Source organism: Cyprinus carpio, chromosome A1 (genome assembly GCF_018340385.1).
Source record: "Cyprinus carpio isolate SPL01 chromosome A1, ASM1834038v1, whole genome shotgun sequence".
Classification (NCBI taxonomy): domain Eukaryota; kingdom Metazoa; phylum Chordata; class Actinopteri; order Cypriniformes; family Cyprinidae; genus Cyprinus; species Cyprinus carpio.
The window spans coordinates 16024277-16050807 of record NC_056572.1 but is presented as its reverse complement, the minus strand read 5'-3'; the positions used below and the strand labels follow the sequence as shown (position 1 = coordinate 16050807).

The window sequence follows — 26531 nt, the reverse complement described above, 5'->3', positions numbered from 1 at the left end:
CCCCACAAGTATAGTAATACCAGTAAATTTTGACCTTGTGGGGAGTTTTTGTGTGGTTCAGATAATGAAACAAGCTTATAAATTATACAGAATTAGGTTTTTTGAAAATCTAAAAAGTAGAAAGTTTTGTGTGAGGGGTAGGTTTAGGGTAAATGGATAGAAAATATAGTTTGTACAATATAAAAACCATTAAGCCTATGGAATTACCCCATTGTGATAGGAATACTAGTGTATGTGTGTGAGAGAGAGTGTGTGACACACCCAGACCCCTCACACACAGACGCACACACACTCTTCACTTGAATTCAGACCAACAGAGATGTCTGAATAGAAGCTTCTGTATGTCTCAACTACGACAGATATGCTGTATTAAGAATGTTGCAAAATCCAGAAATTACAGTCATCAGCTGTTTTACACAGACTGTAATGCACACAGCTTTCTCAGATACATTTTTGCAGTTTTTTGTGTGTTGTGTAATTTGACCATGGTCACCATACAACTATATTATTGTGCCATTAGCCAGGACTGCCATCAAAAATGAAATAAAAACAAAAGATATTCTAAAAGCTTCTTACACTCTCTGAAGAAGATCTCACATTCATTTACTCTGGTGGTAGGCCTATGTTTTTGTAAACAACATTGTGCATTTTCTGACTCTTGATTATTTAAATATTAAAAATGAGCAAGATGTGTCCATATAGTCATGAGTTCTTCTATTTGCTGTTGTTTTTGATTGTATATGCTAAACTGAATGCTGAAAAATAAGGGAGAAATGCAAAATGTGTAGATGGGAGGGGGGTAAGTGGTGCAGTAGTACACTGGCTGTGTCTGAAAGCTTAGGCAGCTGACTTGCCGCCTCGCTGCCTTATGAGGCAATGTGTTTTTGTGATTTGTTTTTGCACGAAGGCACCTCATTTGATTGTTTTTTGACTGGCTTCTTAATGGGTTTTGTGGCGGTTTAATGATCTACAACAAAATAGAACGAGTTTTGGTGATAACTAAACGAATATTGATTTCTCGCTAGAAATAACATCAAAAGTGCAAAAAGTTAGGCAGAAATATACATTTACACACAAACTGACCACCAAATGCAACTTTCAAATGCCATCTTTATTTTTTAGCTCACGGAATGGAACACACAGGATTGTGGGATATCAAATGTAGCGAAGGATACATCTATGCTGCCTTCAAAATTCGATCAGAAGAAGGTACCTCCAGAGACAGGAGGTAAAGCAGAATTTGGATTCGGACGACGTGGCTTGATGCCTTTCTGCCTTGGACTGCTGCCTCCAAAGGCAGTATTTAGAGCTTTCGGACGCAGCGACTGATGCGCGGTCATGTGTCCTACGCTGAAAAAATGGGCTCATCCAATCATAATTCAGTACCAAATTATTAACCCCCTCATTAAAGCTGCTACCTGATTGCCTAATCCTAACCCCACCTCTGATCCTAACCCCTAACGTTACCAAAACTAGGGAGTAATAATCTGGCAGGGGTCAGAATTTGGCACAATACGGGACATATAGGCCTATATTAAATGTGTAATTTGTCTCGCATTACTTTAAACACTCACTAGTTTGTAATCACAGTAGGTCAGGGGTGTCAAACTCGGTCCTGGAGGGCCACTGTCCTGCAGAGTTTACCTCCAACCCTAATCAAACACACCTGAACCAGCTAATCAAGCTCTTACTAGGCATACTAGAAATTTCCAGGCAGGTATGTTGAGACAAGTTGGAGCTAAACTCTGTGGGACACTGGGCCTCCAGGACCAAGTTTGGACACCCCTGCAATAGGTGATCTTTTGTTTTGGTTAACCCAGGGGTGTCAAACTCAGTTTCTGGAGGGCCGGAGCCCTGCTGAGTTTTGTTCCAACCCTGTTTCAACACTCATACCATAGCTGTGTTCGAAATGGCATACTTGGTTAGTTATTATTGCTGATTACTGCCCAGTTAATGGTTTATATTTTTTTTATTTTTTTGTGTTAGTGTGTGAAAAATAAGCAACAAATGTTTCAGAGTAGCATGCAAAAGTGTTGTCACATGACAAAACATTAATTCAGCACAGCTGCTGAGGTTGTTACCTTACAAATAAATGTACTAACCATTCTTTTTACAAAGGCTTGTTAATTAGGGATTTATACTAGTAAACAATGCTATATTGGCCGATTGAACTCATTTCATAATTAATGGTCTTTATATACTGAACAGAACTAATAATAATTGTGTAAATAGTAGTGGTAGATATTTATATTTCAGTACTGTAGTACATTATAAAACATAATGCAATAACATAGTGTGTTTAAATTATCATACTTGAAAATATTATTAAATGAATGTCACTTTATTGAGACAAAAACCTCCCTAGACATATAGCCAACTAACAACACTGTATTATTAATGAGACGGTTTATTTATTATAAACTCTGCTGGGCTCCGGCCCTCCAGGAATTGAGTTTGACACCCCTGGGTTAAATGGTCTTGAGTGTGTATGTGTGCGCGCGCGCGCGTGTAATTAGTGTTATTCCTGCCCTCTGCACACACACGCACGCACTCAGAACGCGCGCTACTTCGTTCGCTCAGTCAGTCAGAGTTTGAGCATCGTTCAGCACGTGCGGGGCGAATCAATCTGGACAAACACGCGTTTATTGCAGCTTTGTTTGCGGATTCTTCTGGGAAGTTCATCGGCTCTGTGGATGAGATGTTTGTGACCGTGGCTTTGCTGATATTAATTCAGAGTAAGTGCTTTGTTCCATGTGATCTTCTTAAAGTCTCATGATCTTCTTTAGAGAATAAGATTAAGCGCTTGTGTGTTTGTGTTTCTGTCTCATGTCGTAGCCTATGCTTTCTCCAGTTCTGTTAAATATCATCTATATCATCTGTACGCGTGATGATTTCATCTGCAGGCAAAAGTTTTCCATTTACAAATTATTGGGTTAAAACTGTAAAATACAATCTAAAATACCATAGTATTCGAGCTACACAACCATGGTGTCACCAAAGTAGCCTACTTTGTTGTGAGGTTTTAAGTATAATTTTATGAAAAATCTTTTAATATTATAGTTCAGTCAATACAAATTGAGTTTAGATTTGAATTAATGATATTAAAAACAATTAATTAAAACAGTAATAATTCCTCTGCTCTTTAAATTTTAATATCTCATTATCTGAAGTTAACAGAAGATGATGAGCTGAGATTACAGTACTAGCATGGTCAATATAACCAAGGCTGCTGGTGAAACTTGTTTATTACCAATATTTATTCCAATATTCCACTTTTTATTCCAGTATTTATAATCATTCTTCTTAGTTGGGTTTTGATATCTCATTTTGCTGTGAAATTTTTATTCATCTCCATTTGTCTACATTTAGTTTTTTTTTTTTTAGTTTTTTTAAAGATTCAGAAGTCATGGAAAACCTGGGAATATTTTTTTTCTTTCCCCAGGCTCGGGAATTTGTTTTGAAAATCAATAAATTCTTAAATTAATGGATATTTCTGTAATGATTTCTCTTTTTTTTTTAAGTTATGTCATCATGAGTTTTCAGAAACTTGTAGGTCAGTGTTATTTAATCACTGAGATATTGTACTTTTTGTTTGTTTTGAATCAGTTTTTACTTTTCAAATTTTTCATTTTAGGTATATTTATTTGTATAGGTTTTAGTTTAACTATAATAACCCAAACAGTATTTACATGATACTTCAATTGATTTTTTTTTTTTTTTTAATAAATACCATGGTACTTGGCCAGTAGAATTTGTAGAATGTGTGTTTGGGTGGTCATCCATGCGATGCTGAGCATGTTTGTGAGGGTTCAGATGTGCAGCGCTTCTCTGATTCTGCATCTGTTGATTCTGGCTGAGTTTGATGGTGTGTTTTACTGTAATTCTGCTCAACACGCTGCGTCTCATGAGATCTCAGAGAACACTTGTGATGCCACGGCTCTGATCAAATGGGGTGTGTGTGTTGGGGGTGGAGTTGTCTGTACCAGCTGTTCCAGGCAGAGTTCCACAGACTGTCTTTGTTCTTTCAGAGTTTCTCGCACCCCACAAGCTCACAAACACCCGACAGATCAACACAACAATACATCAACACTGGGCTTTTTCCCCTATTTATTCACAGGCATTATTACAGGCCTTGTATTTACACATTCACAACTAAGTAGTTGTTATATTCATTAAGAATCTCTTCTAAGAACATAATTATCGAATTCTGAATCTCATATTTCACCCCAAAATTACAAGAAAGAAACAGTGTTATTTTAGTATCTAAAAGAGTATGAAAATGGGTTGTTGTTATTGTAGTGTATATAGAAAATGTTTTTTTCTTTTATGGTTTTAGTTAACAGTAATAGCTCTGAAAAGTTCAAGAAGGCTGCTTTAAAAAAGAAAACAGTGGTCTTATGTTTTCATTGAATTTTGTTGAAATACAAGAAAGAAATGGGAACATTATATTTATTTAATTTATTTATGCATATACATGCACAAACACACACAGGCTACATGTCAAGTATTTGTTGTACTCCATTTAGTTTATGGTGATTTCAAATTAAAATTCTTGTACTGAAGCCTTATAGTATAAATTATTGCATTGCAATAATAAAAATGTGGGAACAAATAATTAGAATAATAATAATAGTAATATTATTTTAGATTTTTTATGTAATGTATAATATAAAAATATTTATCATTGTTATTTATTAATATTTTATTTAAAAAAAATGAAGGAACATATTACAGTAGTGAGAATTTAGGCTTAAATGTTGTCATTATAATCAAAATGTTCCATTGTCTTTATGCAATTTATTTTTCATTGTTGTAGTTTTGGGGTGAAATATGACCTGAACATAAGTCATAACATAAGATTCAGCAAGTGTATGTGTATGATTGTTTAAATCTTCTCATACTAAAGATTAATTTGCATTTGTTGTTGAGCTGTTGTGTTTAAGAGCTGTAAAATATGAATCCGAATCAGTGAGCGAGTATGTTTATGTGCTGACTCAGGACACAAGCAGTGACAGGTGTGTGTTTGTGGTGGTGTGTGTTTGTGTGTAGTTCTCAAAGGGACAGTTGCTGTCCGTGTCGTCCATGTGTCAGGTCGTCTTATCAGACTGGACACAGTGTTTTCATGTGCGTTGATTCCCGTCAGCACACAATGCCTCTCTCCATCTCTCCTCAAATTCAGACGGAGGGAAAGGTGATAAGACGTCAGGTGCAAGGTCGAGTTCGGCACCGAGCTGCTGAAAAGATGCAGTTAGAAATCTCTGCTGAACAGAAATGCAGATCCTGTCTGCCATCATGTGCTCTCCCTCATATTGTTTCAGAGCCGTTTTGACTTACTTTCTTCAGTGGAACATGAAAGGAGACATTTAGCAGCATATTTGGTGAGGAGATGCATGAACAATCTACGAAACATCTTCTTTTGTGTTCCTCAGAAAGTCAAACCGGTTTGGAATGACATGAGGGAGAGTAAATTTTATAATACAGTGGGATCACCCCCCTTTAAAATAATCACATTTTGTTGCTTTGCAGCCTGAAATGAAGACAGACACATTTTTTGTTTTATCCAGCTGTATTACTCAGTGCAACTTATAACATCCAAGTAATTGATATCACACCAACATGTCAGAAAAAAAAAACAAAAACACAGAGTTGGAAAAAGGACCCCCCCCCCCACCAAAAAAAGTAAATTCAATCAGGTGGAGGTAATCACCTTCTCAATGGCACAACTGTGGTCATTTCGATTAGAGAACAGTTTTCCTGAAGCATTTCAGTCCTTGGTAGTGCAGCTGATGCAAACAATCAACTATGGGTGGCAGGGCACAGTCAAAAGATCACTGGGATAAAGTTGTGGATTAGTACAAGTCAGGAGGTGGATACAAAAAAACTTCAAAGGTTTTAACAATTCCTAGAAGTACAGTGAAGTCTATTATTAAGAAGTGGAAAGTATTTGGATCAGGACATCACTCCAACTGGATGAAAGAGCCAGGAGAAAACTGGTCAGAGAAGCTACCAAGAAACCTAAAGCAACTCTGAAGCAGTTGCAGGAAATTGACAAAGAGTGGTCATTGTGTGCATGTGGCAACAATATCACAAATTATTCACAAATGTGGCTTGTTTGGGAGGGTTGCAAGAAAAAGCCACACCTCAGGAACATGCTGAGACGACTGAGCTTTGCCTAAGCGCACCTTGAAGATTCTGAGGCAGCTGAGACTAAAATTTAATGATTTAGCTTCAACACCAAACAATATGTCTGGTGGAAATCCAATACAGCTCACCATCCAAATGACAGCATCCCTACAGTAAAGCATGGAGGTGGTAATATCCTGTTGCGGGGTGTTTCTCTGCAGCAGGGACTGGAGCATTTGTCAGGATAGAAGGAAAAATGTATAGGGCAAAATACCGTCAAATTCTTGAGGAAAATCTGCTGCCATCTGCCAGAAAGTTGTCAATGGGAAGAAGGTTTACCTTCCAAAATGACAATGACCCAAAGCACACAGCAAAACTCAGCACACAGTGGTTGAAGAAGAAAAAGGTGAATGTCCTTGCATGGCCTAGTCAGAGCCCAGACTTAAACTCCATTGAAAATCTGTGGAATGACTTGAAGACTGCAGTCCACAAATGTTCACCATCAAATTTAACTGAATTTGTTTTGCAAAGAGGAGTGGGCAAATATTGCAGAGTCTAGATGTGCAAATTTAGTAGAGACAGAGACAAATCCCAACAGACTAAAGGCTGTAATTAAAGCAAAGGGTGGTTCAACTAAATACTGACACAAACGGGTGATCCTTTGTCCAACTCAGTGATTGTTTTTTTATTCATCTATTTTTTTCTGAAATTTCGGTGTGATATCGTTCACTTGGATGTTATAAGTTGTACTGAGTAAATACAGCTGGATAAAACAAAAACTGTGTTTTTCATTTCAGGCTGCAAATCAACAAAATGTGATTATTTTAAATGAGGTAATTATGTTCTATACCCACTGTATATCTGAACCATTCCTGTGGAAGATGTTGAGGCTGTTTGTCTGATGCGATGCGAGTGGGTGATTGACAGCAGCTCATGCAGAGGTTTGATAAGATGATGTACGGTACTGACACCAACCGTCCCGTTTCATACTCCACAACTGGAATAATACAGATATGGAGGAATGTCAGCATTCCTTCTGTGTGATCTAATGGACATTCAAACAGACGTGAGCACTACAACAAGTGTGTGTTGACAGAAGCCTTCCAGACAAATCAGAGCTGTTATTGTAAACTAAAACTGGCTTTAATAAAAACATAGGCCTAAATATTAATTTTAAAAAATTACAAATGTTACAAAAGTTAATGTGAAGTACTAAAATGACTAAAACTAAAACTGAAATATAAATAAACTGAAGCTAAATTGAAATATTTAAACTCAGACAAAAGCAACTAAAATTAAAATTATAAAACATTTTTTAATTCATAATATTAATAAGTAATACTGTAATAGTATATAGATAATAGTAAAATAACACTGCTGGTACCACGGTACAGTGATAAGTACACTAACAAAAAAGTAGCATAGAACTTGCATGAGTTTTCAGTTCCATGGTGTTCTTAAAATACCCATGTAAATATTTCAACATGAGTTTTCATTTTAAAGTGCCATATAATTACTATGATGCCATCACTGTACCATGGTACAGCATGATTTGTAAGAAGAACACAGCAAGACACAACACAAACCAAAAAGTACCATGCTATTACCATATTTTTTGGGCATGTATCATGGCAATCCTATGATGTTGATTGATCACTGTATTCAAGTATTTAAAAAAAAAAAAAAAAAAAAAAGGTACTCCAACATACAGGTCCTTCTCAAAAAATTAGCATATTGTGAAAAAGTACATTATTTTCCATAATGTAATGCTAAAAATTAAACTTTCATATATTTTAGATTCATTGCACACCAACTGAAATATTTCAGGTCTTTTTATTGTTTTAATACTGATGATTTTGGCATACAGCTCATGAAAACCCAAAATTCCTATCTCAAAAAATTAGCATATCATGAAAAGGTTCTCTAAACAAGCTATTAACCTAATCATCTGAATCAACTAATTAACTCTAAACACCTGCAAAAGATTCCTGAGGCTTTTAAAAACTCCCAGCCTGGTTCATTACTCAAAACCGCAATCATGGGTAAGACTGCGGACCTGACTGCTGTCCAGAAGGTCATCATTGACACCCTCAAGCGAGAGGGTAAGACACAGAAAGAAATTTCTGAACGAATAGGCTGTTCCCAGAGTGCTGTATCAAGGCACCTCAGTGGGAAGTCTGTAGGGAAGGAAAAAGTGTGGCAAAAAAACGCTGCACAACGAGAAGAGGTGACCGGACCCTGAGGAAGATTGTGGAGAAGGACCGATTCCAGACCTTGGGGGACCTGCGGGAAGCAGTGGACTGAGTCTGGAGTAGAAACATCCAGAGCCACCGTGCACAGGCGTGTGCTTTTGAACCAGAAACAGCGGCAGAAGCGCCTGACCTGGGCTACAGAGAAGCAGCACTGGACTGTTGCTCAGTGGTCCAAAGTACTTTTTTCGGATGAAAGCAAATTTTGCATGTCATTCGGAGATCAAGTTGCCAGAGTCTGGAGGAAGACTGGGGAGAAGGAAATGCCAAAATGCCTGAAGTCCAGTGTCAAGTACCCACAGTCAGTGATGGTCTGGGGTGTCATGTCAGCTGCTGGTGTTGGTCCACTGTGTTTTATCAAGGGCAGGGTCAATGCAGCTAGCTATCAGGAGATTTTGGAGCACTTCATGCTTTCATCTGCTGAAAAAGCTTTATGGAGATGAAGATTTCGTTTTTCAGCACGACCTGTCACCTGCTCACAGTGCCAAAAAACATGGTCAGTAAACTGGTAAATGGTTTACTGACCATGGTATTACTGTGCTCAATTGGCCTGCCAACTCTCCTGACCTGAACCCCATAGAGAATCTGTGGGATATTGTGAAGAGAAAGTTGAGAGACGCAAGACCCAACACTCTGGATGAGCTTAAGGCCGCTATCGAAGCATCCTGGGCCTCCATAACACCTCAGCAGTGCCACAGGCTGATTGCCTCCATGCCACGCCGCATTGAAGCAGTCATTTCTGCAAAAGGATTCCCGACCAAGTATTGAGTGCATAACTGAACATAATTATTTGAAGGTTGACTTTTTTGTATTAAAAACACTTTTCTTTTATTGGTCGGATGAAATATGCTAATTTTTTTAGATAGGAATTTTGGGTTTTCATGAGCTGTATGCCAGAATCATCAGTATTAAAACAATAAAAGACCTGAAATATTTCAGTTGGTGTGCAATGAATCTAAAATATATGAAAGTTTAATTTTTATCATTACATTATGGAAAATAATGAACATTTTCACAATATGCTAATTTTTTGAGAAGGACCTGTACTTTAAAGAACACAAACCATTTTGTTGGGAAATATCCCTGTTTGTAAGGATCATTGAGATTCGTGTTCATGAGACTCAAACCATCAGGACACTTAAATGATCCATAGATCCCATCCAGATCAGTCTTATGTTTTGATTGGTGTTTCCTTTAAATGATTAAATAACATATCAAGCGCTGTAATCAGCCACAGTCCTTTTGTTAATGATTTTGTCTGTCCGGAAACAACAATTCCAAGAGTGATTTATATGTTCAGTTTACACAGGAATCCATGTCATTTTCAGCAGCTTGCATTATACATCCAGGCATTAATACATGAAAATGTATTTAAATAAAAATACATTATTTTGAAAATACACAAAATACATGTGAAATTGTCCATCCAATTGGCTGAAATCCATCTGGACCTATTCTGAATGAAAAAAAAAAAAAAAAAAAAATATATAATATATAATATATATATATATATATATATATATATATATATATATATACACAATACCTTTTTTTATAATTATTTAATGTATATTTCATGTTTATTTTGTTGTGTATATAAAGTTTATTTAAATTGGAAAGTTTATCTAAAATGTAAATTTAAAAAAAATCTTAAGCATTTAACATGAATATTTTTTTTTTTTTTATGAACAAAACCAAAAGCTGAAGATTTTTTGTGGTGTACCATTTATCAGTGTTTGTATCAGTATTGTAATCAATAATCAGTATTGTTCAATCAATATTGTTTAATTTATTGTTATACATATGTTATCATATTTAAACAGTATGTTTTGTTCTAATGTCATAAGTCATAATCTCAAGTTTACTGGGTTTACTATGATTTAATTCTTTTGTGTGGGTTTATGTAGTGTACTTAACATTTTCACATGTGTCCTACAAAATTACCCACAACCTTATCAGTTTATATGTGAAGAAATCAATTTATTCATAAACTTCTCACAAAATGATTGTTTGACAAACTACTCTGCAAACGACTTCCTCTTACCACTGCTTTCTGATGGTTTGGAGAACAATTACTCAGTCGCCCCCCTGTCATTTCACAGAATTATACAAAGGTGAGCAAGTGTAAAAAGTGGCAAAAAAGCCACAACCATTTAGGGAGGAGTGCGCACAGTCAGCAGGTTTGCGGTATAGAGGCAGGCTTCAACTCCACAAACCGCTTCCGCTACGAGAGGAAGCGGCAGCGGCATTTCCTTTCGTTGCATACTGCCCTTATAATAATTGCAATTGCACCAAGCACATCACACACTATTACTCAACCATTCGTCCATGCTTCTTTTTCCACTCCAACGTTTTCCCACTAAAAGCTGCATGGATATATTTGCTTACCCCGATTGGCCTTTTTCCATGTAAATGATTTAGAAAAAGTTAAATCAGTTCACACTTGATGAATTCACACTTTATATCATTGCCACAATTGGTCACATCCAACATGCAGTAATGCTTTAAACACATTAGACAAGCTAGTTGATAAAAAACAACCGATTAACTATCAAAACTGATTGGTTAATGCTTTTTTTTCCCTTGTTGGTGCTCTTTTATTCTTTTGTTAACTGAAGGCAAATGATGCTCTATGCTCTATTTTAACTTTAATCAATAAGTACAATTGACCATGACATCCTCACCTCATCTTATTCCAGAAAAGTCGCTCACTCAATGCTGAGTGGAGCTGTACAGCTGCAGCTCGTGTGATGAATGTTGAAGGGAGAGAGTGTGTCTGAACTAGTTGATGCACAAAATCAGAGGTTGACTGGCACAAAGTATTTTATGTAGTTTGAAAATACAAAAATACTAATCTTAAATGTTTTTAAATACAAATTTAATTAGCCTTTTTCCAAAAGCTTTAAAATACAAAATAGTACTTTGTATTTCAAATACGTATTTCAAATACGTATTGTATCTGAAATATTACCCATCCCTGCATATCAAAACCCACTCACAACACCCTAGCAGCGGCATTGTAACATCCTAGAGACTACTCAGAACGTTACAGCATCTGTATAAAGGTGCCCTGGCAAACACACAGAACTCCTTAGAAACCACATAGCAAAACACTAAAAACACTGATAACATTTAGGAAGTCAAGATACCAAAATTAACATTAGGCTGACATATCACAAACAAGGTGAACATCTGAATGTCACACAGCAGATATTTTTCATTGTGTTGATCATTCATCCTCGTCTCTGTTTCAGGCATCGCTGTTGTCCCTGTCACCGTCACCAGCCGCAGTCCTCAAGTGGAAGTGCATGAGTTCTCGGGTGAGTTTGTGTGGCGTCTTCATGCAGACGTCAGTGAGATGATGTGAGCTAACTCTGTGATGTCTGCTGTCCTCCACAGATGCCGAGCTCTCCTGTGAGTTCAAGACAGAGAATGAAATGAATCCTCGCATTGAGTGGAAGAAGATAGACAAGGATGTGTCATTCGTTTATTATGACGGCCATTTCGTAGGTAACTGAAGTTTGTGATGTACCATTTTTGCACCAGTTTCATCTGCTGGACATTAAACCGCATGGCAAAGCAACTGCTGGGAACTCCCTCGCAAACACAAAGGCCACGTACACACTGCAGTTAAATTCGGTTGTTAGTTCACCTTTTACTCCTTAATCGCACTCTGTACACACATAATTGACTAAAATATGGTAGTAACAACTGCATTAACTCCTGCATTAAATACAGGTAGTGTCCTTTTACAGAAATTCTATGCAGTGTGTACAGAACCGAACTGAACAACTAGTTGTTAGTGATGATGTCACGAGAAGCATGCCAATGTGCATTACGTCAGTACGTCAGTGTTTACCTCAGATCTGACAGGATGGTGGAGAGAGGTGTCTTTTGGACCGAGCAATTGCGGTCAAGAGAGTGTAGGCTGTTCAATAACAACAGTTTAAAGAACAAAACTAGATTACGACGTGTCTCCCGACGATGGTGTTTTAATAATGTTTTGCAGATTTTCGCATGTTTTTGCTGTCTAATGTTTTTGTCAACAGCAGCTAATCTGTGGGCCTCCATTCTCGCCGCGATGCCGAAACGTTGCTATGGTTACCACTCTGCCATTCATGGCAGTGTCGGGAGTGAGTTGTGTTCCGAACACACATGGAACGATAATTTACGGGACTCACTCCCGCATTTAAATGCAGTTGTCACTCCAGAAACTTACAGTGTTTATGTGGCCAAAGCAATGTCCTGGTAACCACCTACAACATCCTAGCAACATATCAAACCCTCTTGCACCACATCAGGAACCATTCATGTCACCCTAGCAACCACGTAGCAACACCCTAGCAACTGCTCAAAACACCATAGCAACCATATATTAATGCCCTTAGAATATTTTAGCAACCGCACAGCAACCCTTATGAAAATTAACCATGGTTTTATTATAGTAAAAGTGTATTAACCATTTTTTTTGGGGGGGGGGGCGGCGGATTGTTTACTATTTGTATAAATGTCATGGTTAAACTATGGTTAGTGTAGCAAAACCATTACGTTGTCTTTACCATGGTTTAACTACAATAAGCAATGATTTTTTGTTTTTTTTTGTTTTATTTGTATTGTTAATTTTGTTAATTTTAGTATGTGAAAATATCAATTCATAATTCATACGGACTCTGTGCGTTAAAACAGCAACTGCATTAAAAACTATAACTGCATTCTGTAACCCCAGCAACTTCTCAGAACACCATAGCAATGATATATCTATGCCCTAGCAAATGCCTAGAACACCTCAACAAGCACATAGCAACACCCAAAAACACCCTGGCAACTACTCAGAACAACACAGCAACCATATATCAGTGCCCCAGAAAATCCCTAGAACACTCTAGCTCATTGCAAGTTGCTAAAAATCACTCACAATACCTCAGCAACCACATAAAACACCATAGACTGTATAGAAATGGCCAAGCAAATACCTATAACGCTCTAGAAACCACACAGCGAAAAACTAAAAAAAAAATTTATAACACCCTAGCAACTACATAGCATCACCCTGGCAGTCACTCAGAACATCTTACCAACTGTATGGATATGCCCTAGCAAATAGACCTTATGTGTCAGCGAAACAAGGCAGCACTGAAAAGGGGCGGAGCTACATAAGGTCCATACCTAGAAACTGCAACACACTAGCAACCGCATAGCAACACAACAAATATTTGGAACTCTGTAACAATCTTATCAGTGCTTTAGTAAACCATAGATACGTAGGCCTATAGGTAGATTCCACATTCGACAGCTCCAGACACGTCGACATCGGCCATCTTGGAATGGTCTGTATGTCACCACTCACAATAAAAATCAATGAGTTTCAAGATGCAACAACATTGCGCAGTATCGGTTTATAAAAACGACTAAATTTAAATTCGTAAAGAAAATTTATAAACTTTCACAGGTAAGGATGTATTGGTTTGTGTGTTTTTTTTTTTTATATATGTATTAACAAGTTTTTTTACTGGTTTTTAATTTAAATTTCTTTTTAGATGTTTTGTTAGTTATTTTGTTTTTTGTTTTTTTGTTGTGTTTTTGTGTTTGATCTTAAGTATATTGTGGATAAAGATATTCATACATGTGTATAACTACTGTTGCAGTGCTCTCGAGTGTTCACGGACTGGCTTTGACATTCCAATATGGTGGACGGCTTATGTATAGCGGCCCACAGAAACAGCCGCTAATAGTGCATTTAGTTATACATATCTATGTAGTATACAACTAGAACACCTTAGGAACTTCATGGCAACAAGCTAAAAAGCACTCATAACACCTCACCATCCACATAGCAACACCCTACAAATGCATAGCATAGCAACCACAACACTCGAGCACAGGCAAACACAGCTTTAGTCTGTTTTTGTTGTTGTTATAGTTGCATCTTAAAGTTACATTTGAATTTTGTCTTGTAATCAGTGAGTAGCGGATCAGACTGTTTTTGTGTATAAATCTAAATTTAGTTAAATCAGTTAAGTCCGATTTCCCCTCATTATCAGAACAGGATCTGTGTGACGCAGTATAAATGGCTGCTTGAGGTTAAAGAGACGAATCTGTTTATGTGTCCATGCTTGACATGAATGTCAGCCCAACAACTCACTTTCTGTAGAAACATCACGTTTGGTTCTGTGCAGTGGTGAATGAAGTACACAAATCAAGTACTTGAGTAAAAGTAGATACCCTAATAAAATATGACTACAGTAATAAAGCGTAAAGAGCTCCTTTTCAATTTTACTTGAGTATAAATACAAAACTACTTGATTTATTTACTTGAGTATTAAAAGTAAAAAAAAAAGTACCGACCGATAAATATTTATTTAGCAACTGATAAATACTACTGATGATTAATGATAACTCAGGTGTGCAAACAAGTGAAAATAAATAAAATATACGATATTGTCTGGGTTATTTGTTGTTTTAGTTTAGTTCTGTGTTTCTTGTTTAGTTTGACCCAGTTTCCTTTTTTCCCATTTTCCCTTATTAGTTATCCCCTGTCCATCTGTCCATTTAAGCCCTTAGTTTTAGTCAGTTCCTTGTCTGGTATTGTTTGTACATTTCAGTTGTTGTTGTGTCTCCTCCCGAGTTTTCCTGTCGGATTTATTATTAAAGACTGTTAGTTTGTTCTGAATTGTGCGTCTTGTGCTGCAACACACTATTACACATATAGCCTAGTACAGTATATAAGAACGAAAAAAGTAAAAACAAAATGTGTTGACAAATATAAACATACAACATAAAATCAGATGTCACATAGGGCAAAATGTGTTAACATTTTAAGACGCTATAAGTCTATGCAATGCTATGCAAACATATTAATGTTATGTTTAGTTTTTAAATAAAACTTAAACTGTTCAGGCATGTCCACATTCAAGCATTTCATACAGTAGGCTTAAACAGCTTAACCTTTTACAGCCCATTTAGTTCAAACAACTGACAGTTTGTGACCTAAACCTGATTTTCATTTACAAAAATAAACTCTAAAATTCGGGTAAAATATATGATATTATGCTTTGGAATATAGTGAAGTAAAGGTTTCAGATACTTGAAAAATGTGCATAAGTACATAATACTTTGTTGCTGTCTACCACTGGATCTGGTGAAGCAGTTATTCTCATTTAGAGATGTGCAAATGTCTTCTGTGTTGTTCAGGGCCATTTCATGATCGTGCTGAGATTAAAGGGGCAACAGTGCGGCTGCGCAGAGTGACTCAGGTCGATGCGGGCAAGTACCGCTGTGAGGTCAGCGCTCCGCTGGACTCCATCACGCTGGGAGAGACCAACGTCACACTGAGAGTGCTGGGTAACACACGCCTCTCCTGCTCTCTGATGCTCTGTGTGTTCTACTCGTGTGTCTGATGTGTTTTGTGCGCTTTCAGTGCCTCCACAAACACCATTGTGCGACGTGCCCAGCTCTGCTCTGACAGGCTCTCAGGTGGAGCTGCGTTGTAGGGACCAGCACAGCATCCCGCCCGCTGTCTACACCTGGTTCAAAGATAACCGCGCTCTGCCCATCCGCCAGCCCAACGCCACATACACGGTCAACGAGTTCACCGGCATACTGGTGAGAATGAAAACTGCCAGTGTTGACCTGCTAACTGACGAGATGAATGTGTTTAATGCTGTTTAATCTAGTTAATACAACACATTCAGCTGATTAAACATTACAAACAGCTTATCTACACTACTGTTCAAAAGGTTTTTTAATATTCTTGAAAGCAGTCTCTTCTGCTCACCAAGGCTGCATTTTTTTGATCAAAAATATACAAAAACTAATATTATTTTTCTATGTGAATATTTTTGTGACGTAATTTTTTTTCCTGCGATCAAAAGTGAATTTTCAGCATCATTACTCCAGTCTTCAGTACACACACATATATTTTGTAAACACAAACGTTTTTTTGGATACGATTAATCGTTTGACAGCACAAGTTTTTTTTTACTCTTTTAAATCTACTACAAATTTATCAATCCCATGTGTGATGTCATTTACAGTCTTTAATAAGAGGAATATATCTAAACTGTCAAGGTGCTTTTGTTTATGTTTTATAACACTCACAATATCAACAAGACGCTGTACTTCGGTAAAGAAAACAAACAGGATGTGCTTTTTGCTGTCTCTGTCTCCGTGCACTGGAGCGCAGCACAAAACTCAAGTATGGCGAAACTCAGTATATAGGCTACTTGTCTCACAGACATAAATATATCTACAGAAAGCTTGACATGTCTACTTTTTAATGAACCGATTCAAATCAAAAACAAATTATGTAATCTGTATGAAAGGTGCTTTTCTATGTAGCTGAAGGGTACAATATATACAGTACATAGAATGTAAAGAAATTAAATTATACATAGAACAGACATGACCATGAGATCCACTTATGTGACTATAACACACATTGCTGAACACATAACAGGACAAGCAAACAGATCTACATAAGAAATACATATACTTAACTGTATACTCACTTTATTTAACATCTAATTTATCCGCACCTTGATTAGATGCCTTGTTTTATGTTTCGGATTCAACTGTCCAGGAACTTCAGTAGAGGGCTCCATGTTTTTTCAAAAGCAGTCATTTTATTTCTGATTGAGGCAGTCATTTTCTCAAGTGTTAAAGTGTCTATTAATATGTTGAACCATTGGATAATAGATCATTTTGTTCTATCCTTCCAGTTTAAATGTATTACTTTTTTTGCTAGTATGGATGAGGTAAAGAAACTTTTTTGTTTCTTTTGAAGAAATAATAGAACATTTCCCAACAGAAACATTGAAGGGGCTAAAGAGAGATTAACGTCTAGAATCGCTTCAAATTTATGTAAAATTTCTGACCAAAAATTCTTTATGTACAGGTGCTGGTCATATAATTAGAATATCATCAAAAAGTTTATTTCATTAATTCCATTCAAAAAGTGAAACTTGTATATTATATTCATTCATTACACACAGACAGATATATTTCAAATGTTTATTTCTTTTAATTTTGATGATCATAACTGACAACTAAGGAAAATCCCAAATTCAGTATTAGTGTTGACAAAGCCCATAAGAGAGTTTACTTTTTGTGATATGTACTCGATATATAGTATTTTCTATTGTATCAACTATATTCTGGAATTACTAATGACAAAAATATTTTTGCAAAGTTTTAAAAGGTCTATGTCTGTATATTCATAGTGAAGATCATTATTCCATTTATTTGTAGGTAGAGAACTTGAAGATCATTGGAGGCTAAGATATATATTTGTGCTAATAATTTGTTACAAGGTAAAGATTTGAAGTTTTTGAGTTCATGATTATGATTCACAAAGGTATTATGTTTACTTTTTATAGCTTCCTTTAATTGAATGTATTGGTAGCGGTTTTTTTTCTGGAATATTTTTATTATTTTTTTAATTGTTCAAAAGTCATAAATATATCATTTTCTAAAATATCTCCTAAGTTTAATATTCCTTTCTCTTTCATTTTTGGGAAGAGAAAAGAATTTTTGTTGATAGTGAGCATGTTGTTGTTCCATAATGGTGTCCAACAAGATGGTGAGGAGCTGAGATGAAAAAGACTGTTAGCTTTCCACCAGGCTAATAGTGACATACAGTGGGAATAGAAAAGAATCACCCCACTTTAAGATAATTACATTTTGTTGATTTGCAGCCTGAAATGAAGACAAAACATCCAAGTGAAAGATATAACCAACATGTCAGAAAAAATAAAACAGAAAAAGGATCACCCCTGTGTGTCGGTAGTTAGTTGAACCACCTATAATAGCTTGATCCAGTTACTGTAATATTCACCAAACTCAAATAGATTAATATTAACAAAGAGAAAAGGCCAGTTTACTTTGAAAGGTGCATTTTTCTCTAAAGGCACGTCCGCTGTACATCTCCTTGCTATTTTTCCCAACACATAGTCATTACTTTTGCCAATTCTTTGTGGCAAGCTTTGTGTGCGCTTGAGGACGGAATAGGCTATATATTAAAGGCTCATTGGCCCAGTTTTACAGACGGGGCTTAGCTTAAGCCAGGACTAGGCCATAGTTCAATTAGGATTTTAAAGTAATTTTTATAAACATGCCTTAAAAAACTTTACTGGTGTGCATCTTGAGACAAAAAAAGGCACTGACATATTTCAAGATCAATCGGTGCAAGTTTCTTTCAGTTAAAACATCTCAGACTTACATTTTAGTCAGGGACTAGGCTTAAAGGGATATTCACCCGAAAATGAAAATTGTTTATCTGCTTACTACAAGGGCATTCAAGATGTAGGTGACTTTGTTTCTTCAGTAGAACACAAACCGTTGCAGTCTGTCAGTCATATAATGGAAGTTGATGGGAATCACTGCTAAAACATACAATAAAACTTAAAAAAAAAAAAAAAACACACACACAAACAAAACCAAATTAAACCCTGCAGCTTGTAATACATTAATGTGTAAAGACAAAACGATTGGTCTTGCAAGAAACTGAAAAGTTTCTGAAAATGTCCGAACTGTTAGGACTCTCCTGAACGTGTTCTCGGCAGCAGGCACGTGAGGCCTCCTCTTCTTCTTGCTTTATGGCGGATTGCAGACTTATAAGTGCATTACCACCACCTATCTCTCAAGTGGACCATTGAAACTCCTAATTGATATTGCAGATAGTGTCAATGGTCTGTTTGAGAGATAGCGACCACCAGCATTTTTGATCATTTTCACAAAAGTGGAAAAAAAGGCCCCCAGATTATTTTGTTGATTGAGTTTTGCTTCTTCACTGTGTTTTGATCCAGATCTTCAGTACTCTTTCAGAAGATGAAGAATTTTCATCAAATAGCGGGGGAGCATTGTCTAATAAACGACAGAAAATTCAGTCAATGGCGGGGAAAGTGTTTATTTAAATTCATATAAACCCCGACCAATAGTTTACTATCTTTAATCAGGGGCAGCCCTAAAGCATACATATCAGAATAATAATGTAAAATCAAAAAAGGTGTTCCTGAAAATATTTAAGATTTAAATATTTAATTGACTCTTAAAAATGTATTTAAAAAAATTAAATTGAAGTTGTGTAGAGTAACCACAGACGTTTCCTTTCGAGTCGTTCTCTCAACACTGCGGCTGAAAGCTACTTTGGGGAACAAGTAAAATCACGCTGTGTAAAAACTGTTATCTGTGAATCCACCCAGAGTTCATACGGGGAGAAACGTCCGACATGCTGCAATAGGTGGATAAGCAGGTGAATAGCAGGTTGGTACTGGACCTAGTGGAGACACTCAGACAGCTAGTTGGCACAGTGCCAGCACCTCCAGTACATAGCCAAGCCGCGCTGGGCTGGTTAAGTACAGAGAGTGACTGTATTGGTGCATACAACAATAAACTGACTCAGTGAGTGGGTTATAAATATACTGATAAATAGTGAAGCAACAAGTTTATTGGTGCATACAACATAACCAGCTCTTTGCGGGTAAAATGGACATTACAACTTCATTATAGATGTGCAGGACATGCCAAGGTCCTAAGAATAATACTGGGGCAGACAACTTGCAGCTGGGGCCATCAAGATTAGTGAATAAGCATAAAACACTGTATCATGCATTCAAGGCCGCAAGGAGCGTTGCATCATATCAGCTTTAACCTAGTTGAAGCATGTTAGGGAGGGGCGTGGCAACAGGCAACTCAGCCATCCAGTGGCTGCTCAGTCATCTTGTACTGCACCGACAGAACATGCAGTGCAAGAGAAGGAATCTCCAGGTTATAAAACCTAGTGAAAGTGTTTTGAGAAGATCCACTCGACTTCCCCAGAGGCATAAGCTAATCGTATAGCTTCCCTTATTCAGTGTGACATTCTGTCTGTTTTTGTCTGTCCACATATGCACTCAATGCACCCACAGGGCATAAGGCACACCTTTTGGTACACCTTTTTTTTCGGAGGTTGGCTCAAAAATGAAATCCTTGTAGTGTCATAACCTGGGCTCTGAATGGCATTGAGAGCACTTAGGTGTATAATCGAGTCTAGGTGTAAGCCTCACCATACAATCGTTCAGATCTAGCGCATACAAGCACTGACAGAGAGCTTGCAAGTCCCCCACCTGTTTCTCACAAGCTGAAGCGAGCAGTAGCGATATCTTGAATGAGAGTGCTTTCAAACCAAAGGAAGGGTTTGGCAGCGCACTGAGCACTAATGATAAATCTTATACAGGTGTCAGACCAGGGCAGAGGAAAGTTTGTTTGTTTATTAAGGGGTGTTTACCCACTGAGCGACACGTCAGCGCTTCTAAGTGCGTGCTTCTCCAGCGCTCGGTTTAGTGGTCTTTTTTCAAGAACCAAGGAGTAGCGGCTGTACCAGCCACATTCCCATTGTTCATCAGGCACTATCTATCTCTACCACTTGCTTTTTGACATGATCACGGTGGTCTGCAAGCAAACTGAAGTGTGTAGCCGTTCTCTGTGGTAATGACAACCCAATTGGTACCCCTGGGAGCGCCTCCCACACGCTCGGACAACTTGATAATAGACGCAGTGGTGTCTGACATCGCTGCTTGTGAGCATGAGAGGTGATGGATCCACAGCTCGAGGGGCAGGGATAACACCTCAAGATCTCTCTCTGCAAAACGTCGCCCTGAGGAGAGAATTTGCTCATGTGAGTGGGTGAGCGACAACAAATTTCTCCATGCTTTCCAGGAATGTCTCTGTGCTTCGTACACGGCTGACCACTGCTCCAAGGCAGGGGCTGCTTATAACACGTGAATGAGTGAGTGACTGGAACTCCTCTGTGTTCAGTACATGGCTGACCGCTGCACTGAGACGAGGCTGTTTATGCTGTGTAAGAGAGAGCAAGTGGTCAAAAACTGTTCTGTACACAGCTGACCACTGCATTGATCCAGGGGACGGCTTACATCGTGTGAATGAATGAGTGATCGGAACTTCTTTGATTAGTTCATCAGCGGTCGCTGCTTGAAAGCAAGGGACTCCTTGCATTGTGTAAATAAGTGCGACTGGACTTTCTTTACTCTATCAATAGCTGACCGCCGCTCTGAGGTGAGGGGCTGCTTGTATCAAGTGAATGATTGGAATTTTCCTGTGCTCCGTACATGCCTGGCCACTTCTCTAAGCAGGAGCTGCTTTTATTGTGTGAATGAGTGAGTGACTAGAATTTCCATGAGCTCTGTACATGACTAACAATTGCTTTGAGGCAAGAGGCTGCACGCTCTTGTGTGAATGAGTAAGCGATTGGGACTTCTCTGTGTTCTGTACACAGTTGGCCAATGCTCGGAAGGCAAGGGGCTACTGATAGCCTGCAAATTAATGACCGTCTGGAACTTTTCCATGCTCAAAACACAGCAGGCTGCTGCTTTGAGTCAGGGGGCTGCTTGAATTGTACAAATGAGGGTCTGTGAACCCCTGTAAACCTCTCATAGACAGCACTGTCAGTGATGAGGCTATTTTCCCGCCAAATTCAGGCCCCGGCTTAGTGGGGAGGATAACTTGGAAACTGAGCCCATGCAGCTTGCTACCAAAGTCCTTAAGGCCTTTTGCATACTGGAGGGTAGAAAAGCTCAGGCAGCACTGCATCTGCTTGGGGGGCACATGGGTAGAAAGGCAGTGAATATTCATTCTGAAGGAGACCTAGGATGTTTAGTTGAACAAAGGGGATTGGGAATTGACACGTCACAGGCCCATGACCTAAACTTTCTGTCCCAAGCTGCCATGGCTTCTATATTTGAGGTTCAGCGGCAGAGGTGAAGAAGTGAACCGACAGCTTATCAGTATAATATAAAGATTTTATACTCATTGGAAGACTGCAGGGGGATGGCAATCCGGCCACCTTCCACTGATGAGCGTACCTTCATCAGTGAGCGATAAGAGGCTTCTTGGAGAGAGCATAGCTGAGTGAAGGAGAAAGATTCTGGTATTACGGAAAAAAGGAAAAACATGTATTTAAAGGCAAATATTAGCAAATTGGAGAATAATCATGTCATAAACAATCATGTCATTAATGGTTAATATCGTCAGTGCAGATTGCTGTATGCATTTGTTTTGAATGAAAGTGACTGTTCAGTATAAGTGAAGACATGCTGCAGTTTTGAGGTGAATGTCCTCGTGTTCAGATCTTCATCTCTGCTATGAGTGTCACAATGACAAAGTAATGCTGACAGACAGACACAAGCGTCTCTGAATAACACTGACACTGTCACACACTCACGCCACAAGGACAGAACACACCAAATGATTCTGGGCTTCATTTCAGTTTGTTTGACCAAGCATCCATCTCAGTAAGTAGTCGTCAACTATATGCTACATTAAAAAATGTTGGGCTATTTCTGATGTAGCTTTTATTGTATGAAAACTCTGTTTTGAATGTTTAAAAACCAGTCAGTTTCTAAAAATTATAATGACCTAGTTAAACCGATCGGAGTGATTCATTGAGTGAGTGTCATTAAATTGATTCAAATTTACAGTTCATGAGTTCATACATGAATGGTTCTTGATTCTCAGCCTTACTGAAAAAGATGAAGGTGTGTTTGACTGTTGTTCTGTTGTGCTTCTGTCAGACGTTCCAGACTGTTAGCAGAGCCGATACGGGTCAGTATCACTGTGAGGCCAAAAACGGTGTGGGACCCGCCAAGAGCTGCCAGGGCACACACATGCATATCGGTGAGGAGTGTGTGTGTTTGTACCTACTTAACCATATTTTGGGGACAGATTTGTTCCAAGAATTAACACTGTGATTTATGATGATTGTGCAATCATCATAATAGTAAAGAAGATTCAATATAAAAACCCTGATGTGAGAAACTCAGACTGCCTGTGATTGTGCAGATTGGCCTTTTCATTCTATAATAACTTCCATAAAGCTTATAGTTATTATATTACAGCTATATGAATCATATTCAGGTGGAGTGTGTTGAAGCTTCAGAATGTGAATAACATATTCCGAGTGAATGTTTCATCAGGTGAGTATATGATCTGTAACGTGTCTGACAGATGATCTGAATGTGGCGGCGGTGATAGCCGGAGTGGTTCTGCTGTGCCTGATCATGCTGTTTTGTGTTTTCGGAGCGTGTTACGCCCATCGGCACGGATACTTCAGCCGTGAGTAGCTCTCCATCTCATTCTGAGAAGAACTCATTCTGAGGATGCAATGATCAGTTAAAGCTTGATATACTGTAGTACATTCAAAAGACATGCAAATTGATTGAAAACATTTAAAAATTGAATACATTTAAAAGTTTAATAATAGTAATATAAATTATGTCCAAAAGAAATATAGGGTAACACTTTACAATAAGGTTTCATTTGTTAACATATTAGGTAACATGAACAATAATTATTCAGCAACAATTATACAGGGTCAATATTTACTAATACATTATTAATATCAAAAGTTGTATCGTTAATATATTGTTAACTAACATGAAAATGAGCTTTTCTGTTAACTAGCAATAACAAAGATTAATGCCGTAAAAATGTATTGTTCATTTTTCTGTAATTGCATTGAATAATGTTCATAAATGAGAGCTTACTGTAAAGTGTTACCAAATATAGTTATAGAGCAGTTTTATACTATTATAATATTTATTCATATTTGAATAAATCATTATAATTTGTACTTTAATATCAACCTCAGGATTTTACTGCCCCTCTGTGGTGAAAATTATGAACAGAATTTTTGCAAAAAGAAAAAATATAAATGTAGCTTTTTTTTGTTTCAGTTTTAGTGCTTACAAGAACATTTATTTTATTTCAGCTTTATTACAGTTAAAGAAAACTGTTTTTAATAAGTGTTAGTTGTATGGTAATAACACTCAGTGTGGTTCATTATATCAGGAGTGAATTATTAGTTACATTTCCAGAGAAAGACACTAATTAATGTTCATATTTAATAAGTTGTTTTTCCTTTCATTTCTGACTGACCTGAACCTTTAATACCTTCATACACAGGACACAGAGGAAGGTAAGACAACTAGTTTACTGCCTTAACTAACAGACTAACTGTGTGTGTGTGTGTGTGTGCACTAATCGTCCCGGTTGATCCAGAAGCACAGGAAGCTGAACAGATGGCCGTCTGGGTTCTGATCAGATGTTATTGAGTTGTTTTAGTTAGTTTGATCTGGTTAACACAGGAGAGTTTTGAGTCGCATGTGATGGATTAATAGCTCGGCCTTCACTGATTCCCAAGATTATGCATGGCGTGCGTTCTGTGTGTGCGTTTCCGTCAGCGGCAGATGGTAGTGTTTGACCTTTGACCTCAGCGGTGCATCATTACAGGTCATTCTGGATCACGCAGTGTCACGGCACGGCTCACATTAGCAGCCAGAACCTCCACAGAACCGAACACACGTGAGTCACGGCAGAGAGAGAAACACCAGAGACTGCACACCGACACACAGATAGAGAGAGTGTTTGAGAGAGAGAGAGAGAGAGAGTTTGTTCTGGGTGACCTTTTTTTTTTTTTTTTTGCATCATGTGATTGTTTCAGTGTCTAACACTGTTATTTTCTGTGTTTCAGCCAACATTCGGGCTACAGTCATCCTCCAAAGGAAGTGAGTGATATTTTTATACCAACTCAACCACTGAGGACTAACCTCCGTTTCTACTAACCATCTGATATCCAAATGTCAATTTATACATTTATGATGATTAACAATAACTGCGACAATTAAATAACAGTTTGAGTAATTTAGTAATTAAACAATTCATTTTTCTTCTTTTTAATATTTTTTTTTTTTTTTTTTTTAAGGTACAAAGTATCAGTTTCACCTGTAATTCTTTTATTTTGAGTTGGTACATTTATGCACTTGTAACTCTTATAAACTATAATTTAATAATATCCAGACAATATCAAACCTTTCCTAAAAAAAAATGCTGTTTACGACAATCAAATGTTTGGTTGACCGCAGCATCTGCTCTTACCAGGTTCAATCACAATTATGTTTGTAGGGTTTTTTTTTTTTTTGTCAAAAGAGAAGTTGTAGCAAGTGTTTTGGACACACTGGTATTAACTCAACATTTGACCCTCCAGGGGGTTTTAACCATTTAGATACTACTGACCCCCAAATATCCCCATCCTAAAATGTATTTATATTATAAATAATGTTTTATAAATTTAAATACTATATATTTGTATGTATAAATGCCCAGTTAATACTGGGAAGAATTCATATAAATGTGTAAAATATTAATTGCAAGACATTGTTTACTCTTTTTCTGCTCACTATATAATACTGTAGGATTTAAATATTTGTTATTAATTGGAATACATTTTATTTTAATCTATTTATTTTTCTTTATACACTATTTTTGAAATTGAATTTATATTAAGCAAATCAATAATGTACAGAAATATTCTGAATTATTTTATTTTTTTTCTTCATCCACAGGATTTCAAACACACTCAGTCGTTCATGCTGTGATGTGAAAACGACGGATGGATGGCAATTGTTGTGACACTGGAACTACCATGAAGAACTCGATAACAGTCGGTCTCTCTATTGCAATAATAATCTTCCAAAGGCCTCTGATGAAGCGATCATCACATGAATGAACCAGATCAACTGGAGCGACTGAAGTGTTTGACTGGTGCCTTTAAACGAGTTGAGTAGAGTCTGATTGATGACATGTGACACGTCGTGCCTTTCATTTCAACTCAATCATGTCTGTGTCTACTGAGTGTGATGGTGGGAATCATGGAATGGCGTGAATTATTGTATATTTTATCTATATTTGTTTTTTTAATAAAGTTTTTTTGTCTGAATTGGAACATTTATTTGTAGCTGACGCATTTATCCAAAAGTGATTGAGGAGAAATGAGAAGTGCTTAAATACAAAATTTCCAAATTATGAGACCGAAAGGAAGGAAACGAAGTTAAAGATTTAGAATAAAGTTCATTTGTTAACAATAATGCTTTCACGAACTATCATATTTTCAACATTAAGCTTTACAAATGCTGTGAAAATTATATTGTTAAAGTTTGTTCACAGTCCCTATAATACATTTTTAAATTGTATTTGTAAACGTGTTTAACAATTAACACTTCTACCGCATTAATGGTTATTTCAACATTTAGTGATATATTTTTAACTCAGAAATGGAATACTGAAATTAAATACTTTCTTTTTTCATCCATAAAAGTTTGGACAAAAAAA

At 37.2% G+C, this 26531-nt stretch overlaps 1 protein-coding gene across 2 annotated transcripts; it reads left to right on the top strand.

The window, feature by feature from the left end:
* The first annotated feature begins 2524 nt into the window (after positions 1 to 2524).
* Positions 2525 to 26139, top strand: jam2a (junctional adhesion molecule 2a). Of its 2 annotated transcripts, XM_042749978.1 has the most exons (11): positions 2525 to 2735; positions 11627 to 11692; positions 11772 to 11882; positions 15564 to 15713; positions 15790 to 15974; positions 22937 to 23039; positions 23370 to 23477; positions 24327 to 24339; positions 24654 to 24725; positions 24895 to 24928; positions 25766 to 26139. In XM_042749978.1, the coding sequence occupies exons 1-11, from the start codon at positions 2699 to 2701 to the stop codon at positions 25796 to 25798; spliced, it is 912 nt and encodes a 303-aa protein (XP_042605912.1). In that variant the 5' UTR covers positions 2525 to 2698; the 3' UTR covers positions 25799 to 26139. The 2 variants fall into 2 exon arrangements, with proteins under 2 accessions (XP_042605912.1, XP_042605965.1); XM_042750031.1 differs by lacking the exon at positions 24654 to 24725 and having other exon boundaries at positions 2528 to 2735.
* The last annotated feature ends 392 nt before the right edge of the window (positions 26140 to 26531 follow it).

Excerpts from the sequence above, each read along its gene's own strand:
- jam2a (XM_042749978.1), top strand. The coding sequence starts at position 2,699 with ATGTTTGTGACCGTGGCTTTGCTGATATTAATTCAGA. Across the intron at positions 11,883-15,563 it reads TTATGACGGCCATTTCGTAG|GGCCATTTCATGATCGTGCT; the intron begins GTAACTGAAGTT and ends TGTGTTGTTCAG. Across the intron at positions 24,726-24,894 it reads CTCCACAGAACCGAACACAC|CCAACATTCGGGCTACAGTC; the intron begins GTGAGTCACGGC and ends TCTGTGTTTCAG.